Source organism: Electrophorus electricus, chromosome 10 (genome assembly GCF_013358815.1).
Source record: "Electrophorus electricus isolate fEleEle1 chromosome 10, fEleEle1.pri, whole genome shotgun sequence".
NCBI classification, from domain to species: Eukaryota; Metazoa; Chordata; class Actinopteri; order Gymnotiformes; family Gymnotidae; genus Electrophorus; species Electrophorus electricus.
The window spans coordinates 5,735,701-5,754,318 of record NC_049544.1 but is presented as its reverse complement, the minus strand read 5'-3'; the positions used below and the strand labels follow the sequence as shown (position 1 = coordinate 5,754,318).

The window sequence follows — 18,618 nt, the reverse complement described above, 5'->3', positions numbered from 1 at the left end:
TACGTTCACTGACTACCGTAGTCAGTGAAAACAGAGAAAAGCTACCTCGAGTCCTGTAACGGTATTGTACATTATTGCCAATATATACTTAGGGGTAGTTGGCTTCAGAAAGAGCTGCGGCTTCCTCGTGGTCCGGGAGGCCGGGACGAGTGCAATATTGGCGGGAGATCGTACAACAGTGCACCGCATCCCGCACCTGCCAGGCCGCGGGAAAAATGACGCACGCACTTGGTCCCCACGGCGTCGTCCGACTGCAGAGCTGTACTAAACACACACACACACACACACACACACACACACACACACACACACACACAAAACCACGAGCTTGAATATTGGCAAGAAACAATGAACCAAACAACTACACAAACATGCGTTACACGTCCTATCGGAATAGCAACAGGTACGGAAAAATAGTCAATCATCGCATTATTTTTCTTATCCTCTATTTTTTATTAGAGAACACGTGAGGGGAGGAGCATTAGAGTGAAGTCCGGCTAAGGTCCCCAGTAGGCTGTTTATAAAAAAAAAAGAAACTTCAACATTTTACGCCGTGTGTCATTTCGGTCATGGCCCAGTTCGCCAAAAACTGCAACGAGCATGTGCGACCATAACATATTTTTGGCGTGCAAATGATTAATGCAGTCAGTTTCCTAGACGACAGGTTGCTTAGAAACGTAGTTCAGCAACTACAAAAGAGACCGACAAAAGTTTGCAATGCAACGGTTAAGTTTTCCCTAATCGACCACTGATTTACATCGGCCTACTCGGTTGTTAATCCCATAACCAAAAACATGATAAATTGGCTCTTGTTAAACATAAAGAAAAAACTCACTCACCATCGAAATCAGTTCATGAAACTAGTGTCGACCACCACAACCTAGGATTCGAGTTTTTTTTGTGTGTAAAATTGTATTAAAATCAATATGCGCAGCGCCAAACGCTCTACCTCTGCCATAGTCCATTTCTACGCTTTTGGCACGTCTGCAGCACCCCGTTTGTGGTTCTCGCCTTTCCCAAAATCCACGGGCACAATAGGACTCCCGTCCCGCGATGCTTTCGCCTAACCGCCGAGCCCCGCCTCCATCGCCGCAATCAACAAAGGCTACTGTGCGATGCTCACTGAAGCATACACACTGAGCCGCAGACAAAAAAAAAAAAGGACAACTTTAGGTTTGCTCTGTGAATGTGGGTCCAGTCAGCCAGGATGGACTGCGCCAGAAGTGGACGCATCATGGACTACGATAATCCACTGTAAAACAGTTGGTGACCTACTGGTCCTGTGTCACACAGACTATTTTAAACTTTTTGTAAGGATCATTTCCACTAACACCCCCCCCCCCCCCCCCCCCAAAAAAAAAAAAAAATAATAATAATAATAATAATCTGAAGTTTTACGATACTCTACATTTCGTCTGGCTTTCCTTTATACACCTTCTCCCAACGACTCCAGACTTCCACCTGTTGTAAGAAGCATGTATCACAGCTGCTGAGTCAGGGGATCTTAATAAGCCTTATTTTGCCACGCACCGTTTCCTTCATGTAGCCTCAGTCTAAAGAGTTTCATCTTAAGTGCCATCAAAATAAATATTACAAATTATTACAAATATTTACAAATTGACCAATGGTCGTTTTAATTGAAATTTAAATTATTTGTGAACAAAAGCTAATCATTTAAAACACGATATCAGAGACCTTATCCCTGTTTGTGAGTAAACATATACCCAAACTAACACATTTCACACCAAACTGGCACTTCTCTCATATGCAGAAAACTACACACACCTGTTTTACAGACAAAATGTTGATAAAGCCTTTAGCCATTTTTAAAAATAATTGTCATTGTCCTAGATGTGAAGCCAAACATTCAAAACATTGATCAAAACATTGCAATAAAGATGTCAATGCATTCTTAATTGCTCGAGTAGTTGCTTGTTTATTTATTCAGAGTAAATTATTCGCCATCATTGTTTTTAAAGATAAAGGTTTGTTGACAAACACCACCCCTTAAAATTCAAGCGCAGTGAGTCCCAAATAGAGAATGCGTGGGTTGCTGCTGAGTCTGTTTTAAAATAGCCTTCCTGCGCTTAGGAGTATTCGCTCTTCTGCGCAGTTGTTGCGCGAGTGGCAGGTGTGCGCAGCGGGTGATTTACGCAGCCCGTTGAGGAACTCTTGTCAAAAATCTCACTCATTTGGCATGCGGGAAGGTAAAGAGGATAACGGGAAGAGTTGGCATTAGCAGAATGATCAGTACTGGTCTTGACGTCCTTTCATGAACGTTCCTATTCAATATGAAGTGATCAGATGCCTGTTTAAACGGAATGCTCAGCTGACAGAGGTAAGTTATAAAATAACAGTTATCATACAACATCTATCATACATCTATCTCCTATAAGATTATTTTATGATTATTTATATATATATATATATATATATATATATATATATATATATATATATATATATATATATATATATATATATATATATATATATATTTTATTTTATTTATTTATTTATTTATATATATATATATTAAAAAAATCATATCTGAAATATCTGAAGAAGATTCAAGGTGAGAAACTGCAGTGTACTATAGTAAGAAATGTAGAGTTAAAGTACACAGTTTCTAGAGAAACATAACGTTTTGGACAGAGGTCCTTTCATTGATTAGTTCTTTGTGTTTTTTTCTCAGCAAGAACAAATCATTTCATTGAGCAGACAGTGGTTAGGTTCAGAAATCACAAACCTAGTTCTTACTATTTAGTCACTGTAAAAGTATGGCAGTATCTGATTATTGATAATTGGTTTGAACTGGAGTCTGTTCATTCTCTGTTTTGGAGAATGTAGTCTAGTGGCTCCATTTTGGAAAAATGATTTTGAGGGAACCCCTAAATTTATGAACTGCCACACAGTCTAATGGTGCATGACGAGGTTGTCGTAAGCATAGAGAAGTGATGTTTGGGGGTTTCTGTTAATTCCCTAACATAGGCCTACATATTTCATTTCACGCTCCAGAGCACCTTATTTCACATGATAATTGAGCAACATTTGCTTCACATGCCATTTATTGCGATGAATATGAGAGAAATAGTGTTGCTTTGATGGTAGGCTATTGGATATGTCAAGTTATGCAGACTGAAAATAACTTTAGTTTCAAATCCTACTATCCATCTGGTCCATACAGTTCCTATCAACTTTAAGCAATGCGCTTACCACTAATGTTAGTTGGCTACCAATTAATTGTGACAAAGAGATACAATATGAATTATGCCATACTTTTAGACATGTGTGTGTGTGTATGTGTGTGTGTGTGTATGTGTGTGTGTGTGTGAGTTGGGTTGGGGGTGGGGAATGTTAAATACTTCAAATGAAGGAGAGTTCCGGAAGGGGTCAGTTTACAGTAGTGTGTGTGTTCAGATGCACCTGTAAATCAGAGGCTGCTAATCCGAGGGGGGAAAATCCAAGTGTTTCCCTGTATGATTCTCTTGCTCACTTTGCTAGCTCAATATTTCAGTCTCGTCTCTGTGCCGTGAGACTGGTATTATCTAGTCATTATGGTACTGAACCAGCATCAGGTCAAGTTTAAGTTTAGATTAGGTTTACAAGCAACTGTTGTAGCTGCTTCAGAATGGGCCAGTTGCTGTGCACCCATACTCGTCCAGCGATGTCTGGCTAGGAGGAATGGGAGAATATATGTTATCCAGGGCCCTTACCAGTATACTGAGCCTCTGCAGCTGATTATGTCAGAAATAGCTCTGCTATCCTGCACACTGAGACACCAGATGAAATTAGATTGCTAAGGGAAGAAGATAGCCCTTGTGGGGCAGAATGCTGGAAGCTCTGCTGTATTTCCAACACCTGCCTTCCTGCCCCAGCGATTCAGCCCCAGCTATTTCAGAATGGACAGGGGCGGGAGGTTTCTGGTGCAGGCTGCCATGGTGTTGCGGTATATTTAGAGCCCTCTATTTCTGCCCTGTAACTGCTCCGCTTTCTCCTGTCTGTACAGCAATCCCATCAACTGGAATAAACGTCATAGCTGGCTCACTCAGCATTATTGGAGAGCCTTCAGCACATTTTCCACTGTAAATGTTTGTGAGTGATTGTGAAAATATCTGGAAAATTAATTTGATCTCACCATAAAACTTGTGGAAAGTACCAGTCAGACTCAGTGGATGTCCACGTTTGTGTGAATGTGGAGGTGCACATGTACCAAATTATTTATCTCTTTTTGAGTATTTATAACATTTCTTTCTTCTGTTCCAGCAGAATTAATATGTATACCTTCTGGTTTGACACAATCCAAACAACAGTTTTTGATCTCATCACGCATACATAGAGAGGCTTTAGAGCTTGCTTGCTTTCTCTTAGTGTTTACTCTCTCCACTCTGCAAATAATCGAAGAGTAGCAAAGGTCCAAACTGCAGCATGAAGCGGTGTCACTCTTAAACAAGATTCAGCTCTTTTTGAAGATATTAAAGCATGTGGCATTACTGCTGTTGATACAACACAGATGATTGCAGTTGTAAACAGCAGTATATAATGTATAATGTATATACAGTAGAAGCTATTGTTATATTGGACTAGCGCTATATACATTAAATGTATAAATTTGAACATTTTTAGAGCTTCTTCCTATAGTGACGTTAATGCCACTTCACAGTTGACTACAATATGACTAGTCAGCCCCTGGACATGAATTACTGTCAATGTTTATTATGTTCTCCCTTGACCCCAAAAGCTTGACAGCATGCCTATGATGTCATCATCCGCTCCATGGGTTTTGAAACTCTGATTACTTTGGCCAAGCGTCTCTCTGCGCCAGAGCATCAGTCTGACACTAAAGGTAAGAAAGTCTCACAATCAGTACAAAGTATAATAACACATCACCTGTGACATAACTGGCATGGCATGATGATATGATACTAATTCACAACTGTTTTCATAACATAATGTGGCTAGTTACCATAGAATTACAATCAAGCAATTACAATCAAGTATTTTTGGACAAACGAGAGAAAATAAAACATTTCAAAAACTGATACTGAAATTAAATTGTACCTTTTCACTCTTACTCGTTAATTAGGTTAAGCAGTCTTCGTTTTTTATATGTAACTTGTCTCCCTCGTGTGGCTGTTCCGTGCAGTGCACCTCAGTGCTCTGAACCACCGTCACTGTGTGAGGAGCTCCAGCAGCCTGCTGAAGCTGTGTCTGTATGGATAGGAATGGGAGCACTGGCTGTCTGCACTGTACACACACGGACCACATGGAAATATTCCATTTTCATTTTACTGTTGCTGACACTCCTTTTAGCTCAACAAGGTAAAGTCTTTTCATCCGCTTTCTTTTATAGAAGTAAAGATTGTGCTTCTAAGATTATAAGTAATTATTATTATATGATCTTTGATGGCTGGCATAAATGATACTAATGGGAAACATCTCAGACCTTTGACTGTGCAGTCTCTCCATGGCTACATGTGTAGAAATCTTTCTTGCACATTCACCGGCATTCAAATCTATCTTTCACTGGAGTACCTACTTTGGGCCGTCATAACTTCATGATACCCACGTTCTGCAGCGTCGTCCCAGTGTCGGATCCTGAGGTGTAACTCCGAGTTTGTGGCGGCAACTTTGGACCTGGGCGGCAGCAGTAGTGGCGGGAAAGAGTCGGGAAATGCAGGATACTGCAGCGCGTTGCGCTCCTACGCCCTCTGCACCCGTCGCACGGCCCGCGCCTGCCGCGGTGACCTGGCCTACCACTCTGCTGTGCAGGGCATTGAGGATTTGCTCATCCAGCACCGTTGCCCTAAAACAGGCCCCACGGCCCAGCCCCGACCCCCACCCCAAGCACCGCTCTCCGGGGACGCCTGCTTCTACGAGAGGGGCTACGTGCAGCGGGAGGGCCGCACCCCGGACTACCTGCACTGTGGTGTGTTCGGGGACCCTCACGTCCGTACATTCAGTGATGAGTTCCAGACATGCGCTGTGGCCGGAGCCTGGCCTCTTGTAGACAACCAGTACCTCTACATACAAGCGACCAGCTCGCCCACTAGAGGGGGCGCTTACGCCACTGCACTTACCAAGGTTTGAAACGAGAAATTACTTGTTCCTACTCTACACAGCTTAGGGGTTTGATGTAAAAGGTTCAGATAGAGCTAATTTTATAGAGTAGGCCTCAAAGCCTCAGAATTAATAGATTTTGGAATGTTGGTCTGTTACCCTTGCATCAGACATACAACTAAAATTCGAATTTAGGACCGCATATCTTTCCAGTGTGACTGTTGTATGCCTGTATAGGTACTGAATATTATTAATGTTAATATTATTTTTACTGTATCATTTTACTGTGCTGGTGGCTAAATTAAAAACAATGAACCACAAATGATTGCAGATGCCATATAACACTTCCCGTCCCCCCGTGGAAGCCCGTGTGTTCATGTGCAGTGACCATGTGGCTCAGATTTAACTCTGTCCTCTGCAGATCACCATTATCTTTAAGAACTGGCGCGAATGCGCGGAGCAGCAAATCTACCAGGCGGAGCTGAACAACGTGCCGCCGGCTTTCGTGGACGGTTCCACGAGCAGCGGCGAGAGGCGGGGCCAGCACAGCCTGCTTGTGCGCTCCCAGGCGCCGGGGCAGCACGCTGAGATCTGGGCGGCGCACATCGGCACCACGCTGGTGGTGCGGCAGATCGGACACTCGCTCAGCCTGGCCGTGCGCTCGCCGCGCGCCATCGTAGAGTCGTACGTGCCCGAGCAAGACCTGCAGCTCTGCGTGTGGGGCTGCCCCGCCTCCCAGCGGCTGCAGAGACCGGGCGCGCCACCCGAGACGCATGCCCACTGCTCGGCGCTGCTGCCAGCGCAAGACGTCTACTACCAGGCCTGCCTTTTCGATGTGCTCGCCACCGGCGACGCAAACTCCAGCACCTCAGCTCTGCACGCTTTGGAGGATGCTCGAGCCATGATCGCCGACCCAGAGAAGGTGCACCTGCGGGCAGGCGCAGTGGGCGGGATTCGACCACAGCAGGCCACGCTATTGGCTGTGACTCTCCTCACTCTGACACATGCACTTTGAATGTGTGACTGATATCACTCAAATGGCAGCTATTTCCTAAGAGTAGAAAATCATCATGAATGCCTCATTCACTACATACTGTCAAAATTAATCTTTTTAAACTTTGTTTTGCCTCCGTACATGTCAAAGAAACATGGTGATATGTAAACTAAAAATATCAGCTAAGAAATTGCATTAATATATATTTTTATGCATACGTTGAAAGGTAAATACTGTACATGGGTTAAGTTGAAGGGTAAATACTGTACATGGGATACAAATATTGAAAGACAGCATTATGAATAATATGCCTGAAAGAATTTTCATTGGAAAAGTTAACATACTCAAAATATCCTTGAAAAGATGGTCTGGAACTGTCTTGTAGAGAATGAGTTCAGTATTATATATTTCCGTGTAAATTACTCCACTGATAAAAATGTTTAAATCTTGATATGATCTTTTTTCATTTCATGTTAAAAGCATCAAAACTTGTGAATTGTTTACATCTTATCGTAAAAACATCAATGTGACTCAGTTTTTTAAAAAACAGTGTTTAAAAAATCAACTACTCTGTCTATAGAATTGTCAAATTTTTTTTATGTGATCACATATACATGCAAATAGACCAGTAAAAAGTAGACACACTGACTTCATATTTCAATTTGCATTGCCCTTTTAGAGAGAAGTGGGTAGGATCCTTGAGCAGGTAAGTTTGGGAACCCTCCTGTCGTCTTTAAATGTTAGTCGGTTGCTTTGCATTTATAAAGTTCGCCTGTGTATTATAATCCTCTATGCACATACGATATCAGTACACTTATTGTCAGAGATCATACTATATATCTCCTATACCATCCATATGTTATATTCATGGCACAAAAAATGTGGTTTCTTGCTTATGGACGGAATTTTGCACATTGTCTTGACATAAGTTATATTATTTAATGATATCATTTAAAGGGAGAAAATTTCCATAGTAATCTGCCAGACAAATCACTTAAATTACACCAACAGCACCTTCCCTGTTTGAATAAGGGTATAATGTCTTAGATGGATGTGGGCTAAAGTTCATCTGAAGTAAAGCCATTTGAGAGGAGGTTGAAGTATCACTCAGTAGGTGGCAGTATGACTACCGGACAGCGTGAGATGAATTTGTTCAATCATCTGCATACACAAGACAATGCTGGCCTTCACCCAATGCCCATATTCGTTTCTCTGTTGACACAACCACTAGTCAGCCGCAGTAACTTTGCTGAAGAGTTTCCATGACCCATATGAACACAAAAGGTGACATTGAAATCTTTAACTCCACTTTTTTCCAGCTTCAAGATAAAGATTATTTAAAAGAATATCTGTGGAGAAACTCGGGGCTTGGTCTGGGGTCTATGTGGAACGTTATGTGTAAGTGTCTTTTGGCTGGGTGTGTTAGACAGGAGCGCATTACGAAGGTCTTCTTAATTATAGCCCTGACCTCAAAATCGGTAATGTGGGGTTTCATAAATTAAATGAATGCTAAGCTTACACTAATAGAGAATAATGCGCAGAATGAAATAGGAATAATGCTTGAATTAATAAAATAATTACTGTATGTCCAGACATGAAACCAGACATAAAAGGAAATGCCCTAGACATGCCTATGTGTGATTACGCAAGAAAACATATGTACGAGACGGTCAAACAGGTGACAGCTGAGATGGAAAAACACAAAAGCAGAAGTGGTGCAAGGCGAGAAAACCTATAAGTTTGTCTGTTGCAAAGTTATGCTTTAGATCCCACTCGCACTGCGTTGTGAAGTGACATCTCCAGAGCTCTGCATTGATAAAAGGTCACAGGGTAACGCACTGGTTGCTGTCTCTTCTTTCCTGCATTAACGGACACGACAGTAACTTCACAGCAATCCAAAGTCATCGCCTCTGGGCCACTTGTCTAGACGTTAAACTAGCCCAGGGCTATGGCGTAGACCAATGGAATCTTTATAACGTAAAATATACAATACAAAAGGTAGCAAATGATTTAAAGTTCCAGTTGAGACATTTAATAAGGTGATATGGTTTAAGAATGACAGAATATCCAGCTGTTTGATTATTCGTGTTTTTATTCGCAATGATTAAACGTGATTAGGCTACGTTTTAAATCTATATTCTAAAAAAGCAAAGGGGAAATGTGACATTCCACTTTTTTTGGTGTGCGTTGAGTGGGCTCTTGAAATTGGGCTGTAATGCAGTGCAATCGGATCGTTTTCTGTCATTTAATTACTTCGTGGAATTAAACTTTATATGGTCAGGCAAATTTAATGTTGATTCGTAAACAACATCGCGTATGGGAAAGTATTTTCTGTGTAGCACGTGTACAATATGTACAATATGTACAAGAGAACAAATAGTGGGCTATTTGATCGGGTGCCCATGTAGGGGTCGCCGTTACATGCCCCACCTACGTGCACTGTAACTACCATTCCTCCACACACACCCTTCTCAAGATGCCACATATCCACGCGGTGTCCACGCGGTGTCCACGCGTCTTCGTTGGGCACTCATTGGTTAGTGGAAACAAAAACAACTCACTTGACCAATGAAAACGTTGATAAAGAAGGCATTCACAACTTGCACGCGTCGCCCACAAGTAGGTCTACCACGCAGGTAGCATCATATTCTAAGTAGGCTGCAGTGGTTGATAAATATATCGTCAAACTGTGGCAACTCATTCAGTGTTTACCATAGATCCAAAGGACTAACACTGACAAATTAACAAAGCGAGCTTAAGTGTTTCACAAGTTATTGCTCAGCGTAGAAACTTGATTTAAGCGGTCAGATAACGGTGCAAATAATATACATTAAGTTTTTAATTATAGTAGTCCTTTAACTGCGAAAATGGTTGTGCTAACTAAGAAACCAAAGACATTCGAGATTCAATTTCGTGATCCAAGCAAAGCGTTTTACTCCAGTGGAGATAAGGTTTCTGGGAAAGTGATCGTTGAGGTATCCGAGTTGACCAAAGTAACGGCGATGAAACTGTTTGGAATCGGCTGCGCCAAAGTGGAATACAGTAAAGGCAAGCAGCGCTGTCGGGAAGAAATAGACTACCTGAAATATCAAGATGTTCTTCACCTTGACCAACAGCCCACAGGTAAGAAAGTTATCACGGCTCCACCATTTTATGGATTTGTTTAGTATATTAGCGCTTTTAAAACTGATAATGGTTCGTTATCCATTCATTCTGCAGTAATAAAGTGTCTTGTGGATTTACTGCAGCAAAGATGCAGTGTTGCATACATGGTTGAATTGTTCATGTGCCATGCTTTTCAGACTTAGATGGCTCTGTTATACTGAGACCTGGAAATAGATATGAGTACATGTTTGGGTTTGAGCTTCCCCAGCCAGGGTAAGCATCTTTAGGTACTGTTGGTATAATCAAAGGATTTCTGTTGCTTGTTCCACTTTTATATCGGTAAGTTATGTAATCTACTTTTTTTTTTTCACAGGCAGCTGGTATCCTCATATAAAGGCAAATTTGGGGCTGTTCAGTATTATGTCAGAGCCATAATGGAGAGGTCCCCCCAACCAGATGTGGAGTGCAAAAAGTACTTTGAAGTGGAGGAACCAGTTGATGTCAATACTCCTGCCCTTACGGTGAGATAGCACAGATATACTATAATGCTTAGCTCATGTTTATACATTTGACAGTGGTAAGTACTATTTTTCAAAAGACAAATGAAAAAAAATGGGAAAGAGTGATCCTAATCTGGATAAACCTGAACATTCCCTCCTCAGTCTCCAGCCACAGGTGCAAAGGAAAAGAATCTCACCTGCATGTTCATTCCTGATGGCAGCGTGTCCATCGCTGTCAGGATCGATCGTAAGGGCTACTGTCAGGGCGAGTACATCTGCATTGATGCCAAGTTCGAGAACAGTTGCTCCCGCATCATCATCCCCAAAGCTGCCATCATAGCCACTCACACTTACCTGGCCAATAGCCGCACCAAAGTACTCCGCGAGAAGATCTCAGCTGTAAGGGGCGACCCCATCATCTCCGGCATGTGTGACATGTGGCAGGGCAAGAGCATCCGTGTGCCCAAACTGAGACCCACCATCCTGGGCTGCAATATCATCCACATGGACTACACTCTGATGGTAAGCACAGCGCAAACTCTACTCGCACCATAATTACAAGCGCGCATACAGTTGGGCCTTGATTGATAACATGTGTCTTTAAACCTGTACATCTCTGGTGACACAACCTCACAGTGTGCGCCATCTTTTCTTTTTGGCCCTCAGGTGTATGTGCATATTCCCGGCAGCGAGAAGCTGACCCTGGAGCTGCCCTTGGTCATAGGGACAATCCCTTTCACGGGCTTCACCAGCCGCTCCAGCAGCATGTGCAGCCAGGGGGGGAGTGCAGCTTCCAGCAGCCTTCCCTCTATGCCCTCCGCCCCCCCAAGCTACAGTGAGATCCCTCCACATGGCCACCTCGACAGCCCCCTCACTCCACTGCTGGACGACTACGACGAAGATGACTGCCCCATCTACATGCATACCGGAGATGACCATCGGACGCCCCCTCCTTCCTATGCAGAGGTGCACAGATTTCTTCATTTGCCAACTTGGCCCAGGTGTTTGCGAAGTTGTTATATACGTACACCCAGGTGAAGGCTTACAACGTATCCCTTTTGTGTTCCAGGTGGAGGAGGAGTGCACTGGCAGGGGTGTTTCCCTTCAGTTTGCATGAACAGTTGCGAGAACTTCAGGAGAAGATGCTGAGACCTAAATCCAACGGCAAAACATCATCAGCACTCTGTTAAGAAGATGAAGATGGAAGATAGTCAGAGAGCTACCTGTGTTAACAAAAGTTGTTGCTAGTTTTAGACTGATTATGTAATGGTGTTAAAACAAAGCATGTGTTAAGTTATAGGAGAATCGGTCTCCTTATGAACATCGTTAGACTATACAGTCTGCTTTTTTTCTGGGGTATCCTTGGTATTTGAGATCTGAGAGTTTTTCAGATTGAAGTTACGCTTTGCCATATTGGTGTAATCTCAAGGCTGCTTTTATTTTCATTCCAGATGGGAGTGTAATAAAGTTGATTATGAGCAACGTTAATAACATCAGTCAATATATGCATTTTAATTTATATTTGTCCAGTTAGAGTCAGAGGACAGTGATGTGTTTTTTATTTCATATAACTTTGTATCAGAGTGGTTTGTTTTTCTTTTACTATGAGAAATGTTACATAACTATAACTTTAATTAGTGATGTATCTACAAGGTTGCTCAATAATGCTTGAGCACGGAATATCTGTAATTTAGCTGTGTTAAGTATTTTGACAGAATTTAAAAATTTTACATCTAATGCTTTTTTAAATACCACTTTAAGGGCAAGTTATAAATAAAACTACAATGAAAACTTTGACTTTTACACTGCATAATTTCTCACATGCTAAAATGGTTTTGAGAGACAGCAGAATTTGGCCATGTGTCTTCCTTCTTCATTCTTGGGCTGGGAATAGTCTGGTTGGAGCTGTGTGTGATAAGGGCAGAAGAGAAACAGACACACACTGACCTGTTTGTTTAACAAAGGTCTATGAATTGTGGTACACTTTTATATACATCTTAATAAGAACATGCTTTTCTTATTAAGGGGAAACCTTTGCCTGCCATAAGAATATGTAAATAGGCTTGGGTTAGACTGAATGGCACAGATCTACTGCGGGGTAGGGGAAAGGTCAGCAACAGGATATAAAGAGAACTTATGACACCAAGCCCTTGGTACCCAGTATTATTAAATGGGCATCTGTTGTATATCAAGAGTGGTTTTAATTACTGTATCAGCTGTGCTGGAAATTATTCAAGAGCTGGAGAATGATGAGTTCACCATCTTCCAATAACGTGGTACTACAGTAACTTCTCCACAGCCTGACACACTGAATGAGTGAGTATAACAATAGACAGTATGTGCTAAATGCAAGATATGCACGTTCACTTCCTTATGCACTCACAATATTGCACATATGTTCACCTACAATTAAAAAAAATTAATGTTTTATACCTATCAGAGTTAAATATACACGATATGTGAATCTTTAGTTAACTATTTAGATTAGATTAGATTTGATTTACACTGGGTACAGTTCTGCCTGCAATATAGCATATTTGAAGGGTTATTTGTCATTACTGTTCTCACTTGATAATGTCACTATTGTAATGTTGAATCTGCAGTGATCCGATTAAAATAATATGAAAGGCTGAACTGGCATTCTAGCCTACATTCAACTAATTCAAGTCCTCTGACTACACACTTCAACACTGACTCATAAAAAGCTAAAGATGAAGGTTGGTTGTTGTTTTTTTCCTGGGAAGCATTCAGCGTGGGAGAAGGCATGCTGCAGCACAGTGTACGTGACTCATGTCAAGGACGAGCCCAGCAAGTCTGTAGCCATTGGCTCAGAAACCCGAGGCTGTTGTTTACTCCCTCTGCAGCTGTCCCGGAGAGCCCTCTGGAAAAGGAGCGGGATCCCGCTCTGCGCTTGCTTTCTCCTTTTCGAGCTCTCCTCAGCCTGCAGCTCCCTCCAACTTTAGCAGCAAGCATGCAGCGATTCACAGAAGCCCAGGCTGCCTCGTCATCTCTGCATGCTGTTGTCATGGCCTTGTGTGTGATTACAAACATGCAGCTCCACTGAATATTTGCTTGTTTTTCAAACCAGGCAGTGGTCAGTCTGCCCGGAGTGTTGTACAGACTTGGAGGCAGTTCTGAATCTGTAGTGACATTTCCAGCACAGGGGCCTTTGTGTTTGCTGCGCCATTCAAACCGAAATGTCAAGCAGGCTCTCTCTATTCTGAAGCACAGCCAACAGCCTTTCTGCACACATGCATGCACACACACTCACATACACACATGCGCACACAAGCTCATGCACCTGCACATTCACATGCACACACACGCATACACCTGCATGCGCAGACATGCACATACCCACACACAAACACACACACACACACACACACAACCACACACACACACACACACACACACACACACACACAACCACACACACACACACACACACACATACATATATATATATATATATATATATATATATATATATATATATATATATATATATATACTAATGCACATGCATGCACATGCACATGCACGCACACACACACAAACATGCACATATGCACATGCACACACATACAAACACACACATGTCCACACGCACACACACAAAGACCACACCCATTGAGAAGCTCAGATTTTGCTTTTGCCAAAGTGCAAAAGTGCTACAGAAAATGTACATAAGTTGTTGCTTTTTGTGAATATCCACCAAAGCGAATGAGCTGAGAGTATTACTATACAGAAAATCAACAAACTGTGCATTACATGGTTTTCCCATTTATTTCCATGGTAAATTTCCACTTAATAAGTGTGATAAGTGTGTTCAATGTAGTAGTGTGTCCTTTGCTAAAATGCCCTCTTTCACCTAGCCTCAGAGCCAGTGTCATGTAGGCAATGATTGGTTGATAACTTGTTTCATGTGCTCAGTGCATGATCTGATTTATAATCATCTTGCTTATTGTGGACCATGGAAGCTTGGTGAAAGTCATGATGACTGGTACATGGCATGCATCATTATAAATACCAATGACCAATGTTCTATCATTTAAAAAGGCTCTACTCCTTTTCCTACATGATTCTGTAATCTTTGGCATTTGACCTAAGCCTCTGGTTTCTAAGAGCCATGCCTATGCTGACTAACACTATCTGAAATGGATAGCTGAGACCTAGTTCTGACAGCGAATCAGAATTTGTTGAGCATCTGTAACTGTATCCGGCAATGTCAGGCATGAGAATAAACTGTTCTTGTATGCTGCTATCTGTGCTCAGGAGGAACAAGTACAACAGGTTACTGTTGCAGCACTGAGATAGCTGGACTAAAGCAATGAGTGGGCTTTCACATGAACACATAATTCCTGCCGTTTCAATTTACACTGGAAATACTACATTTTTATGCCACTTTCTATCTAATGTGCCAGATGAGTTTGTATCCTGCCAGTCTGGTCTTTACCCTTTGAGGCTTAGCTCATAGAATGGCCTGGTGCCAGACCATAACATGGCTTGTGGTTTTTCATTTGACTCCAGTATGGTGGAGCCCAGCCGGTTAGTATCTGTGTGCTGACATCTGCATTGCAGACTCATTTGTCCTGCTCTGGGGTTCAGCCAGCATACCCTTTATGCCATGACTTAACCTGTGGTGCCCCGTCACAGTGTCTTTCAGCTTTGAAAGGGCTGCAACACTAATATCACACCCTCATAAGTCCCTTAACGAAATTCTGAACTTTAGTGAATGCAATAAAATCTAACAATAATTTGATACGTTTTTTGGGTTTTTTTTAAAAAAGAGGAAACTGCTGCCCTGTTCGTCTGATTTATGAGATGTCCTTGTTTGGGTGTTGATTGAGTCTCACAGATGTGCTGCCAATCTGTGCTATGTGGAAGCTCTTCGAGCACAGGTTGCGTAACTGTATCCAACTCATGTTTCAGGCCGGACAGCTTACGTGACTCTGAACACTTTCGTCGAGCAGTTGGGGACAAAGTGAGAAAAGCTGAACACCGATGTGACAAATCAGTCCTTAGTATTTCTACAAATACAGCATATCTGTAACATGCATTTATAACATTAATTTAATTGATTTATTCACTCTTTTGCTTATCCCAATTACTAGTGGTCTATTAAAATGAAATATATTTATTTATGATATAGTTCTGATTTAACAATTAATATAATGTATGAAAAACATTGAATTATGTTGATTCATGATAATTGTCGAAACCCTACAATGTGTATTTTGAACACCCTGACTCATTGGATAAACTACAGTGAAATGCCTTACAGGGGGAAAATGACAGGTAAAATCAATACTTCGCAAAAAGGAATATGTGTAAAGCCTCAGGTACCAAAATAAATTATGTTCTTGCTATATAGGTCTGTGTGTGTGGTGTGTGTGTGTGTGTGTGTGTGTGTGTGTGTGTGTGTGTGTGTGTGTGTACGTGTGTATATGTGTGACTAGTGTAGGAGTTCTGGACAGAGTGTTCAAGAGCAAACATCAATTACAGGGGAAAGGCAGGTTGCTGGAGGGAGACAGAAGGGAGCTGAGAGGAGAGTGTCGTGAAGCCTACGATTGCTTTTGTTTTCAGCACACGACCACTGTTCCTCTCTCAGACGTGCCAAGCGCTGAATCTTAATTAAAGGGGATGAAAGACACAAAGTAGCATTTGCTCCCCTCAGCAGGAATTATCAAACTGGTGTGTGTGCGTGTCATGAGTGATTCTGAAATCCATGTGTCCATGTGTATATAAATGCTTGCATTCCCAGTGCACTACAGAAATATCATTGTCCCCTGAGCGTCTTGAGTACTGTATAATCAGAGTGTCAAGAATCCTGTGCAAATAATTTTATAGGTGTTCCAGCTTTGATTTTATAGTAATGGAACAACAGTTTATACAATTAGAAAATGCCAGAATATGCCATGTTTCATATTGAACTGAATTTGGAACACAAGGATGTTTGCTAGGAGAGGAAGGTGCAGCATGTGGTGTTACAGGGATCAACGCTACAGATGCCTGTAGTGGACACGGTCCTACTGGAAGATCTGCTGGGAAACCATTTGAGACACTTACGTGCTGTGTTCAAGCTCTGATTAGCAACCCTTGTATCAGTGTCAGGCTCATGTATCAGTACTTATGCTGAGGATTCAGACCAGATGCTGATAAAGCACCAGGGCCATTATTCATTAAGAAGCTGCTCAAAAACCTGGTTCTTCAGCAAAGCTGCAGTCACATCGTCAGTAATAGTCAGTGGTTCTGGGGCTTTATCACAGGAGTTACACAGATTAATAACAAAGCAAGTCTCAGTGAGGGTGAGGTGTTAAATCAGATTTGTTCTAAAGACATTGAACTTTAGATGTTCAACACCAGGTCAGCAAGATTATTAGAGAGCTGTTGGGAAAAGGCAGTATGCCTGATTTCACGTCATACTGGGAAAGTGAATAGAATTTCACTTCATATTGTTTCAAACTGAACCAAACCAGAGCAGTTGTTTGAGAGTTCCCAGTTCAGCTGTTGCCCAGTTCCTCACGCTGTGATGAAAAAGCTGCGGAGAGCTACATCAGACTCCTCCTACAGCTGCCCTGCCCCCTCAGCTGCCCTGCCCTCTCAGCTGCCCTGCCCCCTCAGCTGCCCTGCCCCCTCAGCTGCCCTGCCCCCTCAGCTGCCCTGCCCTCTCAGCTGCCCTGCCCCCTCAGCTGCCCTGCCCTCTGAGCTGCCCTGCCTTCTCAGCTGCCCTGCCCTCTGAGCTGCCCTGCCCTCTCAGCTGCCCTGCCCTCTGAGCTGCCCTGCCCTCTCAGCTGCCCTGCCCTCTGAGCTGCCCTGCCCTCTCAGCTGCCCTGCCCTCTCAGCTGCCCTGCCCTCTGAGCTGCCCTGCCCTCTCAGCTGCCCTGCCCGCTGAGCTGCCCTGCCCTCTCAGCTGCCCTGCCCTCTCAGCTGCCCTGCCCTCTCAACTGCCCTGCCCTCTCAGCTGCCCTGCCCTCTGAGCTGCCCTGCCCTCTCAGCTGCCCTGCCGTCTGAGCTGCCCTGCCCTCTCAGCTACCCTGCCTTCTGAGCTGCCCTTCCTGAGCTCTGGTTTCACTGCTGTCATTTCTACTGGATGAGTATCACTGTTTCCCTGAACCTCAAGTCCAATACCTGGAAGAATATCCACCCTTGAAGAAACGTTCCATTTAGAACTGTATTGCAGTTTCAATATGCACCTATTTTATATATTCACATTATTTAAGAATAATTTATGAGCTTGTCATTAGTTGTGAGTCTTGATTTGATTTGCTTTGAACTTATGACCTTGTGGACAAGGTTATACCAATGTACAAACTCTGATCCTATAAATTTCTCACATGCAAATTCTTTAATATTCCTTAAACTGTTCCTGTTACTTACTTAAAATCGGTTTTGCTATAGTTCTTCAGATTAAGTATCTCAGAACATGCCCATTGAGGTTTTTCATTCTAAAATGGTTGCCTAAAGACTCTCATGAAAAACAAGAGTTGGGTAGATGTATTTACTCTTGTGTCATACTGCTTATGTTCCCATACAAAATCCAGAAAGAGGCCAATGCCCTGTATATATTCAGATGGATGGTATGATGTCAATGAAAGATTACTCTCCAAAGGTGGTCTGTCAGTATGTTCATTAATCTAGGTTTATGAACATTGCTGACAAGGTAACATTCACTCAAAGAGTTTGTAGCAGGCTTAATTATTTTTTTTACAAAAATGCCTGCTTTAGAGATCATTCACACTGTGTAATAATCATTAGGCTTAATGGAACAAAACCAAATAGTCTAACAATATACCTAGGTGCAAAAAGTACAAGCTATATTCTGCTTGAGTCTTTTTAAAAGATGAATGACAGTTATCAGAAAGCTGACAGTAGTTGTAGTACAATAGGAGCAGGAAGCGTAATCTTCACGCAGATGTAAAAGCCAAACTGATATTTGTTCGCTGATACCGTTTT

The 18,618-nt window shown here is 42.4% G+C and overlaps 2 protein-coding genes across 2 annotated transcripts; both read left to right on the top strand.

The window, feature by feature from the left end:
* The first annotated feature begins 2,121 nt into the window (after positions 1 to 2,121).
* hjv (hemojuvelin BMP co-receptor) lies at positions 2,122 to 7,702 on the top strand. The gene is made up of 5 exons (XM_026999983.2): positions 2,122 to 2,338; positions 4,742 to 4,846; positions 5,147 to 5,322; positions 5,579 to 6,084; positions 6,482 to 7,702. Exons 3-5 carry the CDS (start codon positions 5,226 to 5,228, stop codon positions 7,073 to 7,075), a joined length of 1,197 nt encoding a protein of 398 aa, XP_026855784.2. The 5' UTR covers positions 2,122 to 2,338; positions 4,742 to 4,846; positions 5,147 to 5,225; the 3' UTR covers positions 7,076 to 7,702.
* A 2,010-nt stretch (positions 7,703 to 9,712) lies between these two features.
* txnipb (thioredoxin interacting protein b) lies at positions 9,713 to 12,456 on the top strand. Its single transcript, XM_027000055.2, has 6 exons — positions 9,713 to 10,177; positions 10,357 to 10,432; positions 10,533 to 10,680; positions 10,822 to 11,181; positions 11,326 to 11,625; positions 11,729 to 12,456. Exons 1-6 carry the CDS (start codon positions 9,922 to 9,924, stop codon positions 11,774 to 11,776), a joined length of 1,188 nt encoding a protein of 395 aa, XP_026855856.2. The 5' UTR covers positions 9,713 to 9,921; the 3' UTR covers positions 11,777 to 12,456.
* The last annotated feature ends 6,162 nt before the right edge of the window (positions 12,457 to 18,618 follow it).

What these genes read in the sequence shown, in the direction of transcription:
- hjv (XM_026999983.2), top strand. Translation starts at nt 5,226, where the DNA reads ATGGGAGCACTGGCTGTCTGCACTGTACACACACGGACCACATGGAAA. An exon ending in ACTCCTTTTAGCTCAACAAG is followed by an intron (nt 5,323 to 5,578) that starts GTAAAGTCTTTT and finishes CACGTTCTGCAG; the next exon opens with CGTCGTCCCAGTGTCGGATC. An exon ending in ACGCCACTGCACTTACCAAG is followed by an intron (nt 6,085 to 6,481) that starts GTTTGAAACGAG and finishes TGTCCTCTGCAG; the next exon opens with ATCACCATTATCTTTAAGAA.
- txnipb (XM_027000055.2), top strand. Translation starts at nt 9,922, where the DNA reads ATGGTTGTGCTAACTAAGAAACCAAAGACATTCGAGATTCAATTTCGT. An exon ending in CCTTGACCAACAGCCCACAG is followed by an intron (nt 10,178 to 10,356) that starts GTAAGAAAGTTA and finishes CATGCTTTTCAG; the next exon opens with ACTTAGATGGCTCTGTTATA. An exon ending in TCAATACTCCTGCCCTTACG is followed by an intron (nt 10,681 to 10,821) that starts GTGAGATAGCAC and finishes TTCCCTCCTCAG; the next exon opens with TCTCCAGCCACAGGTGCAAA.